The 11,143-nt window shown below is 38.3% G+C and overlaps 1 protein-coding gene across 1 annotated transcript in view; it reads left to right on the top strand.

The window, feature by feature from the left end:
• Positions 1–1,445: 1,445 nt before the first annotated feature.
• Positions 1,446–11,143, top strand: part of si:cabz01101003.1 (ubiquitin carboxyl-terminal hydrolase CYLD) — a 13,923-nt gene continuing 4,225 nt past the window's right edge. The window contains 11 exon segments of the mRNA XM_053343139.1: positions 1,446–1,586; positions 1,665–1,913; positions 4,189–4,306; positions 5,601–5,758; positions 7,129–7,668; positions 8,492–8,597; positions 9,403–9,800; positions 9,802–9,864; positions 9,997–10,162; positions 10,433–10,574; positions 11,109–11,143. The exon segment at positions 11,109–11,143 is cut by the window's right edge and continues 88 nt beyond it. Of these exon segments, the coding sequence (XP_053199114.1) occupies positions 1,743–1,913; positions 4,189–4,306; positions 5,601–5,758; positions 7,129–7,668; positions 8,492–8,597; positions 9,403–9,800; positions 9,802–9,864; positions 9,997–10,162; positions 10,433–10,574; positions 11,109–11,143 (1,897 nt within the window). The 5' untranslated portion in view covers positions 1,446–1,586; positions 1,665–1,742.

Genomic DNA, 11,143 nt, shown 5'->3' with positions numbered 1-11,143 from the left:
CCTCAGACCAGCAAAGGACTGGTCTCGATGGTTTTCGATGTACTTTTCGATGACGGTCTCGGTCTTGTTGAACTATTTCAAACTAAGCAGACGTTACGTGACTCATCCTAGCTGCCTTTTTTTTTTGTCTTTTCATGATGAGACACAAAATAAAATCGTGACCCAGTTAAATGAAGACGTGAGGAGGAGATCTCTACTCTTACTCACGGACCATTCAGAACCATTTCTGTGTAACCTGGATGACTTCTCACTGTATTATGTTGAATTGTGAATGAAGTAAGATTGTATTAATATTTAAAACACCTTTTTTTTTTTTTTTTGGTACGCTTTTAGGAACCTAGATGTACCAAAGATTACTGTTCTGTTAATGAAGGATATTGTTGAAAAAGAAGTATATGCCTCATATAAGCAAAATATGTTTATGCTGTTTACAAGAATTCATTTTAGGTTGTTGTTTTTTTTGTTGGTGTACAACATTATGTGGCTTTAAATGTACATGTTTTAAACTACTTCGGCACATATTTGTGATACTTAACAGGTTTTTTTTTTTTTTTGGACTTGTTCCCTGATGAATCTGAGCGGTGGCAATGTGATTTTTGGGGGTAAGAACAAAAGAAAAAAACATTATTTGTGCTGTTTTTCTCCCTCTATTCAGCCACATAAGAATGATTCAAATGAATTAAGATTGTAATCATTACATTTTATGAGAGAGGTTACATGCCTCTTTTTACTCTGCTGGCACCAGAGATATTTACTGCAACCGATAGATAGATAGATAGATGGATAGATAGATAGATTTTAAATATGTTTTCTTTTATCTACTTCTGCTCGGAGAAAACTGACAATAATGTTGTTATTATAAGCACATCTGCACCACCCTGTGACATCATGATGTTTTGTGCCAGGGAAAAGTCAGTTAATGCACACATTTGACATTTGCACTTTCTAATTTTGTTGTGTTATTCTGCCCTAATATTTATACATTTTGTTTGTTTGTTTTTTCTGTATCAGCATGTAGTGTATTTTTGTAGGGATTATGATGTGAGTGTAAAAAAAAAAAGAGTATAATGAATGACGCACATTAAGTGGAAAATATTTTTCTATTCTATTTATAAACAAATAAATAAAAAGAAAAGAAAGAAAGAAAGAAAGAAAGTCATCCACAGATGCACCAGCTTCATACCTTCTGCATATTAAAGAACTGTGGAATTCCCCCCCTCTCTTCTTCTCCTGGCAACGCCCACACAAATTCTCTCGCTCTGATTGGCTGAAGCGCGACCGTTGGCGAACTTTCCTCGCTTCTGATTGGCTGAGGTGCGACGTTTGCCGAACTTCCCTTTCTTCTGATTGGCTACCTGTCGCTGTCAATCTCGGCTTCCTGCTTTCACGGTACGGTAATGTTGTTGAAGTGAAGCGCCTTTATAAAAAAAAAAAAAAAGTGTTGAGGGGAAATGTTGACGCTCGGAAGTTTTGATGGAAGTTGGTGAGTGTTTGATAAACGCCTACAATCTTTCTTTTTTGAGAGGTGTCAGAGCGAAGTTAAACAGCGTGGTTTGTAAGCGGGTGGAGAGAGTATGGCTGAAAAGGTAAGGTAGCTATTCTTTTAATGGTTACCGTTCAGTTTTTTCAGTCGTCATTGCTTATTTAACTTTCTACTTCCACAGGTTAATTAAGCGTGTAACTCCTCGGTGAAGCAGCTACTTTTAAAAAGGGACATTTAAAAAAAAAAAAAAAATTTAAAAATGTCAGGAGCCCATGAACAGAGCAGGAAGCGCCGACCCCCGAAAATGTACTTGATCTCGTCCGACCTGAAGGTGCAGGACCAGCTGGACGGTACCATTCGGCTGCAGCGGGGGAACATCTGTCAGGAGCAGGATCACGCTAAGGGCAGAGGTGACCACCCCTGGTTCAAGGTAACCATAACACACAATAAATTAAAATTAAAATTAACATTTACATGATCTAAGTCATTATATAGAGCTGTTATGAGGCCTTTTGTATGTAGTGTAGGGAGACTGTCTTTCAAGTGGATTCAACCTGTTACTCAACTAGTGAAAGTAGCAGCAGTGGTGGTGAATATTTAAGTAGCTCGCATTTACTCAGTTTTAAGGTTTACTGGAGTATTTCCATTTTTAAGCTGCTTTATACTCCCTCTTCACTACATTTCAGAGGGAAATATTACACTTTCTACTCCACCACATTTATCAGACAGATTTAGTTACTCCTCAGATCAAGGTTTGACACAATGGATAATATAACAAGCTTTTAAAATACAACACAATTTCAACCTTTTTGTCTTTTGACGTTTAATACAAAAAGCAGTGTGTAGTCAGGCTCACATTTCAGATGTCTATGAGTTGTTAACAGCTCCACCAAACAGTGATTTTTCCCTCTAAACTTCTCACATGGTTTCATTTCAATAAATGTTCAAATGATCCAGCAAAAAAACAAGATTAGACAAAAGGCCTGAAAACTGAACTACTTCTTTCCTCTCCCATTCATCATCTTATGACCCCTCCCATTCATCTGCTGACCCTTTGGAGGGGCCCCACCCCTAGGTTGGGAACCACTGGACTAAACTAGCTAACTGTATATAAAGTAGTGTAAACTAGCTAACTGTATATAAAGTAGTGTAAACTAGCTAACTGTATATAAAGTAGTATAAACTAGCTAACTGTATATAAAGTAGTGTAAACTAGCTAACTGTATATAAAGTAGTGTAAACTAGCTAACTGTATATAAAGTAGTATAAACTAGCTAACTGTATATAAAGTAGTGTAAACTAGCTAACTGTATATAAAGTAGTGTAAACTAGCTAACTGTATATAAAGTAGTATAAACTAGCTAACTGTATATAAAGTAGTGTAAACTAGCTAACTGTATATAAAGTAGTATAAACTAGCTAACTGTATATAAAGTAGTGTAAACTAGCTAACTGTATATAAAGTAGTGTAAACTAGCTAACTGTATATAAAGTAGTGTAAACTAGCTAACTGTATATAAAGTAGTGTAAACTAGCTCCACCTCCAGCAGCTACACTATTAATAATCTAATGATGTCATATATAATAATATATCACTACTTTTACTGTAATACTGCATACTATATCGCTCATAATACTGCAGTACTTTTACTGTAATACTGCATAAAACTTCACTCATAATACTGCAGTACTTTTAATTAAGTGAAGCATTAGAGCTACCACTGAAAAGCAGCATCATTTATTTAGATCTGAAATGAGTTTTTTATTTACAGAAAATGAATCATTAACTACTCTAATGATTGGTCGATGATTTCAGTCATTTTCAAACATTCTCTTCAAACATTCATTGAGTGAAGCTTCTTAAATGTTAAATGATTTTCTGCTTTCTCTGCCACACAGACTCTCTCTTTATACTGAATAGAGATGTAATGTAAACAAATTGTTGTATTTATTTATTCTTTAAGTAAACCTATCTAACATTCGCTGGTTTCAGACTCTCACATGTGAGGATTGGAAGCTGCTGTGCGTCATTAATGAGTACAACAGGAGATTTTAACTCTGTGTGATTAGACAATTTTCAAAATGATTGATCGAGAAAGAAATCAGCAGATTAATCAGGAATGAAACTTTCATTTCTTGGATTGTTGATTGGATAAAATAAGATATTTAAATATGGTGCTCTGGATAATTATAACAAGCAGGTTTCACTATGTTTTGGCACTTTACAATAAACTGATAAATTGAGAATATAATTTGCTGATACTGATAGTTAAAACACACATTACCTCAGCTTTAATTTACTCCAGTTTAACGTTACTTACCCCTGGTTTGAAAACAGGTTAAACACTTAAAGCTTTCATAAAAATATGCATTAAAAAAACAAGAAGTATTATTTAATTTCATATATATATATATGTGATACTCATCATGCAAGCTCAAAAAAATACAAAAAAAAAAACAACAATAAAAATAATAAAATTAATTAAAAATTACATTCAAAATAATAGAAAAAAATTAAATAATAATAATAATAATAAATCAAAAATAAATAAATAAAATAATTAAAAAAAATAAAACAAACTATCATGATGCGGTGGCTTTGCATTTTATGTTACACTTTACAACCTAATTTCTTTCCTCTTCTCTCACATTTCCCTTTTTCTCTCTCTCTCTCTTTCTGTGCCTCCCTGTTTTTTCCCCCGCAGGTGTTAGACAATGGCATCATGTTGAAAATAGAGAGGAAGTTCCTGCTCGAAGTCCCGACCGAGCTGGTCGGCCTGCTGGAGGCCGTGACTGACCCGGAGGCTCGTTACAAATTACTGAGTAATACAATTTTACAGCTTTTTGATGCAGCGTCACATTTACTCTACTGATGTATGTGATAGATGGTGATGGCAGCTAATGATGAGGTAGCTTTAGTGGTATTAGTAACAGACATACAGTAGTAGCATTAATAATAATAATAATAATAATAATAATAATAATAATAATAATAATAATAATGTAGAGCTGCAATTTATGAGTACGTTTTTTAAGTATTTTGATAATTGAGTCATTTTTAAAGAAATAAAAGTCCATATTCTCTCATTCCAGCTTCTCAAATGTGAATATTTTCCAGGTTTCTTCTACATTTTTCACAATTTTCTGTCATTTTAAGGACTGAACTCTAATCGATTAACTAAGAAAACAACCGATAATGGAAATAATTATCAGCTGCAGCCCGACAATAACGGTTAATTACTAGTAATGTGAAGTAATGTTACTTTACTGCCACTAAAAACACTGAGGCTGTCCTTACTGTTTAATCCCAGGAACGCTGCACACTGGTATATAGTAGCAGGAATTAATGTATATCGTAGATTTATATAACTGCAGATTATTTAACACAGAGATTGTTTATTGTGTATATAGTGTATTATTTTATCTTATTTTAGTCCAGTTTAATTTAAGTTTTATTTTATTTTATTATAATTTATTTTATGTTTTATAATTTATCTTATTTTATTTTATTTTATTATAATTTATTTTATGTTTTATAATTTATCTTATTTTATTTTATTTTATTATAATTTATTTTATTTTTTTATAATTTATTTTATATTTTATAATTGATCTTATTTTATTTATTTTATTTTATTTTTTATTTTTTTATAATTTATCTTATTTTATTTATTTTATTTTTTATAATTTTATTTTTTTTTATCATTTATTTTACATTTTATAATTTATCTTATTTTATTTGTTTTATTTTTATTTTTATTTTTATTTTATTTTTTTTATCACTATCACCATTATAAATTATTTTGAATTTCTTTCTTTTTTTTTCTTTGTGATTTTTGGCTTTGAGTCTTTTTAATGAAAAACAGGAAGTAAAGCCAGATTAAATTTCTTATCTTCACTAACAAACCCTGTGATTGGCTTCTAAAACCCGACATATTTGACTGCTTACACACTGTAATAACATTTATCTCTGTAATAGTGAAAAAACACAACTTATAAAATAAAAGTGAACATTACTGACCAAACAAGAAGAAAGCAGAAAGTCCCCAGAGAGCTGCAACGTAACCGCTTCCTCTCTATTACACTTCTCATTGTTTCATTGTTTCATATTTTTCAGGCAATCCCGGGAAGCTGCAGACTTTGGCTACGCTTCCTGTCGGTGCCCCGTTGTGGGTCCAAATCGGCCAGACGGACGAGCTGGCAGAGGCAGAGCTCAGATTCATCGGGGCGCTGACCAGAGGGAGCAGCGCCGTGTTCTTTGGGGTTCAACTCAAAGTAAAATACCCTTTTTTTAAAATATGCCTTATATCACTTTAAATCAGCATTTTGTTTATTTTTCTGCTGTTAAATAATAAAAACTGGACTAAATGCTGCTGTGGAACATAATCAATGTTAAAGGATTAAAGGGATAGTCCAACATTTTGAGAAGATGATTGACTATTTTTAATATTTAAAGGTTTTATTATCTTTTCATCAAACTGTAAAGGATTGAAATTCACCGTACTGGAGTCCAGATGCAATAAGAGTTTGGTTTTTTTTTGGTTTTTTTAAAAAAGGCCTTAAAAGGAGCTGAGTGGTTAAGGCTTGTGTCACATAAAAGCAGAGATTAGCTGCAGGTTATTCCCCCTCTCTCTCTCTCTCTCTCTCTCTCTCTCTGTCTCTCTCTCTCTTTCTCTCTCTCTCTTTCTCTCTCTCTCTCTCTCTCTCTCTCTCTGTCTCTCTCTCTCTAACTCTCTCTCTCTCTCTCTGTCTCTCTCTCTCTCTCTGTGTCTATCTCTCTCTCTCTAACTCACTCTCTTTCTTTCTCTGTCTCTCTCTTTCTCTCTCTCTTTTTCTCTCTCTCTATCTCTAACTCTCTGTCTCTCTCTCTCTCACACACACTCTCTTTCTTTCTCTCTCTCTGTCTCTCTAACTCTCTCTCTCTCTCTCTGTGTCTCTCTCTGTCTCTCTCTCTCTCTCTCTCTCTCTCTCTCTCTCTCTCTCTGTTTCCTGTCGGCCTCTCTGCCTCCTTCTATCAAAAAAAAGGCAAAAAGCCCCAAGTAAAGCAGAACCTATGACTTGCTGTTTGCTGCTTTCATGCTCTTATTTTTAAGATGTTTTATGTTAGTTTTTTTTTTAACAGTCTTTTATATTGATGCTTTTAATTTGTAGCACTTTGAGATTTGCTTCAAATGTAAAGTGCATTACAAATAAAATGTATTGTTATCCTTACAGCTTAGAATCACACAAGATATGGAAATAAATAATAAAATAATATGCTGTAAATAATAAAAAATAAAGTCTGAATAATTATGGACCAAACTTGAACAATTGATAATGGAAAATAATCAGCTGCAGCCCGGCCTTTTAAATCAATAAATGATATCAATATAAATCAAATAAAGCAGTAAATAAAGCAAGTGTGAGTCATATTTTGAAATAAAGAAATGTTATTTTCATTATCGTAAAATTATCAGTATGACTTAATATTGATATTTTGATAATGAATTAACCATGTAAGACATTTATGAAGCAAAAATGGCAAAGAAAAAAAAAGGTAATAGTTTCAGCTTCTCGGATTTGATGTTTCTGCTGTTAAAACATAAAAAAATAAAATATATATCTTTAGTTTTTTAATGTTTTCTCTCTTTCCATCTCTCCTCCAGGGCTCGGCTGCAGGTCGAGGCTCCAGTAACGGTTCCTTTAAGGGTAACAGATTGTTCAGCTGCCCTGAAGCCTGCGCCCTCTTCGTCCCCGTCAGCCACATCAGACAACGCCACTGGAGGAGCAACGGTTCAGACGCACACGAAAGACCCCGCGAGCGAGACCAACAACACCATCAACACCACCATCCCCAGCAGCACCACCGCATCAGCACCGGCAACAACAATCAACCTAGCAACGGGCACCACGGCAACAGCGACCGCCTGATTCATCACCAGCAGCAGCAGCACAGTCGTCACATCAGCTACCTGCAGCATCACCCCGTCAGCCCTTCTTTCGGGATCCTCCCCCGGACCGCCGAGTCGGCCCCCATCTCGGCTCAGAACCAGCCGCAGTTACGAGGCCCGCCGTCGCCGCTGCCGTTCCACCTCGGCGATCGGGTGTGCTTCCCCCTGGAGGACACCGTGGAGAGGGGCGAGGTGCGCTTCTGTGGCTTTTTGCCCGGCAGGTCCTCGTCGGGGGTTTACGTCGGAGTCCAGCTGGTCAGTGTCACGAGTCTGGATTATTCTTTTAACCTTCGTGTCGTCCTCCTTCCTTCCTTCCTTCCTTCCTTCCTTCCTTCCTTCCTTCCTTCCTTCTTTCTTTCTTTCCTCCCCTACCTTCCTTCTTTCCTCTGTCCTTCTCTCTTTTTTTCCTTCCTCTTTCTTTCCTTCCTCTTTCTTTCCTTCCTTCCTTCTGTCCTTCCTTCCTCCCTCCCTCCTTCTTTCTTTCCTCCCTTACCTTCCTTCTTTCCTCTGTCCTTCTTTCCTTCCTCCCTCTTTTCCTTCCCTCCTTCCTTCCTCCCTCCTTTCCTTCCTTCCTTCCTTCCATTCCTTCTTCCTCCCTTCCTTCCTCCCTCTTTTCCTTCGTTCGTTCCTTCCTTCCTTCCTTCCTTCCTCCCTTCCTTCCTTCCTTTCCTTCCTTCTTCCTCCCTTCCTTCCTTGACTCAAGGACAACAGGAGGGTTAAAGGGCGTTAGTTCTTTTATTACCTTTTAATTAAATACTAATAATACTAAATAAATCTCTTTCCTCTGGTTCTGTGGAGACTTAAAGTTGATCTTGAAGGTTTTTCTTGTTGCTTTTGGAAGTGATAAAAGTATTATATCGTATTATAGCCGATAATTATTACTATTATAAGCTTGATTTTAAATATTTGGCATAACTTAAACTCTCATTCTCTATGGCTGTTTATTTGCAGATGACTGATTAAACCCATTACTTCATTCATATGTCTTTTTATTAAGATCTCAAAACTGTAATTCCTTCCCTTTGTGGAGCGCTTCAGTCTGCAGCTGTGTGTCTTTACTCCGTGTTCTCCGTTACAGGACAACCCCGTTGGTCGTTGGGACGGGATTTATAAAGGAGAGAAGCTCTGCCACTTCCCTTCCCCTCACTACGGAGCCCTGCTGCCAGTAAACAACGTTTCATCCGGTACAGAATCCGCCCACACAACGACACCTCAAACACTCGCAGCATGTTTTAAGAGTCAGTTAGCAACATACCTGTTCTCTGATTAACTCTGATAATCAGAGATCAGGTGAGAGTTAAATGTTGTTCTCAGGGATGTTTAGCTTACTGCACGTCCAAATCATCTGGTTTCTATTCAAGTTATCCCAGGTTTATTTGTCAGCTGTTTAAACTTTTAAAGATTCATTTAGTGAACTTAAATGAAACCTCAGCAGGGTCTGAAAATGTCTTAATGTCTGTAGTCAAGGTGTTAAATTTGATTTCAGCTTGATACATAAACCAACCAATCAACTTATTTATTAAGGTAAAAAACTATCAGCAGTTGGAGCTATAATGAAACTCATCATTAGTTGCAGTCCTATATAAATCCTATATCCTATATAAAATGAGCTCAACCCACTACAACAGTAAAATCTATCATTATTATAGATATAGTCTCAGCAATGGTGTTTTCTCCTTTTTAAAGATGTAGAAGGTCTTAAAAGTCATAAAATGTGCCTCTGGTAGAAAAATGTCTACAAAAAAAAAAGGTAAGCTCTTAATAGCTGCAGAGGCTATAAAACATTAAAAAATAGAAAGAATGAACCTTTAAATGCCAGACTTTAAAAATAAGCAAATCCTCTAAGAGGTCAGAGTGTTTCAAATTGAATTTATTCACCTTATCTTAAATATAGACATATTTCATGAGGCTGTAAAAACCTGAATTCTGTTTCACTTCTTGTGGGAACATGACAGGAAATGATCAACTCTTCTCTTTTTGTTCCCTCAGAGCCAAAATCCCTCCGTCACAACCCTCCTTCCCAAATTCCCAAATCCATCCTGAAGCCTCTGACGCCTCCCGCCTCTAAACCAGGGCCGACATCGCCGCCTGCCGTCAAGGTCGCCCTGCAGCCGCCCCCCAAACAACCACTCAAACCTCCTCCGCTGCCGCCGCCGAAGCCCAACCTCAAGCCGCTGCCCCTCCCCCCGCTCCCGCCTCCCAAACCTCAAACCCCGACGTCACCGGCCGCCGTAGACCAGCTGCAGCACACCAACGGCGTGCTCGGTCCGCCCTCGCCGCTGAGGTCGCCGGATTACATCGACGATGCAGCGGAGAACGGGGAGGCAGGGATGGAGAGCGAGCTGGAGGTGGGGTCCATGGTGGAGGTGAACGACCCGCCGCTCTTCGGGGGTGATTCGCTGGATCGGACGGATCGGTGGGATTTTAGAGCCGGTGGCCGGGATCGAGCTGGTACGAAGATTGTTATTATTTAAATTAAATTATTAATTAATTAATTAATATTATATTAAATGTTTCCATATTTTATATCACAGTGATCAAATACAAACTGACTGTGTGTGTGTGTGTGTGTGTGCCTCTCAGGACCAGGAGCTGTCTGCAGGTACAGACGGCAGTTACCTCGGCGAGCGCCACTTCCGTTGCCCGGCCAACAAAGGACTCTTCGTAAAGCTTCGCAACTGCAGACGAGACTCCCGGTTCCCCGCTCCTGAGACGCCCGTGAATCAAGTGGAGCGGTGCAACTCGATAGGTGTGTGTGTGTGTGTGTGTGTGTGTGTGTGTGTGTGTGTGTGTGTGTGTGTGTGTGCGCGTGTGCGTGTGTCACAGGCTGTTTAGGGAGTTTACTTTCAGTCTCAGGTTTCACAAAATATTACCGTCAAACACGAGCTGCACGTTCAAAGACGGGAAATTCGACACGACTCAGCAATTTTGAGGAAGTGAACCTCGATGAACTTCCACACCCGCTCACTCGTGTTCATCATTATCGAATCTAATCTATCTTTTTTTTTTGTCCTCTCAGCTTTTGCAGAGTGGGGCAGCGAGCGCGTGGAGGAGCACACACCACCTGTGGACGGAGACGAGGCCAAGCAGCTCTACCAGGGCCGCAAGAGGGGCATCCAGGGTCACCTCAACTCCTGCTACCTGGACGCTACGCTGTTCAGGTAACATCTGGAGGGAGGAGGGGGGGGGAAGAGGGGGGAGGGGGGAGAGGAGGGAGGGGGGGATGGGGGGGTCTGTGTGTTTACTCTGAGGAAATAATAAGTGAGTGTGTCAGCTGGTGTTTAACCTTCCTGTTGTCCTCAGGTCAAGGAAGGAAGGAAGGAAAGGAGTAAGGAGGAAAAGAGGAAGGAAGGTAGGATGGAAGGAAGGTAGGAAGGAAAGGAGTAAGGAGGAAAAGAGGAAGGAAAGGAGGGAGGAAAAGAGGAAGAAAGGAAGGTAGGATGGAAGGAAAGGAGGAAGGAGGAAAAGAGGAAGGAAGGAAAGAAAGGAGTAAGGAGGAAAGGAGGAAGGAAGGAAAGAAAGGTGTAAGGAGGGAGGGAGGAAAGAAGGAAGGAAAGAAGATGGGGTCAATAAATACAACTATGCTAACTCTTTTCTCTCTCTTTTCTCTTCTCTCTCTCTCTCTTCTCTCTCTCTTTTCTCTCTCTCTTCTCTCTCTCTCTCTCTCTCTCTCTCTCTCTCTTTTCTCTCTACAGTCTGTTCTCTTGCTGCAGTTCAGCAGACTGGACGT

The sequence above is a fragment of the Scomber japonicus genome, chromosome 22 (assembly GCF_027409825.1).
Source record: "Scomber japonicus isolate fScoJap1 chromosome 22, fScoJap1.pri, whole genome shotgun sequence".
Lineage (NCBI taxonomy): Eukaryota > Metazoa > Chordata > Actinopteri > Scombriformes > Scombridae > Scomber > Scomber japonicus.
This window is presented reverse-complemented; position numbering and strand designations above follow the sequence as displayed.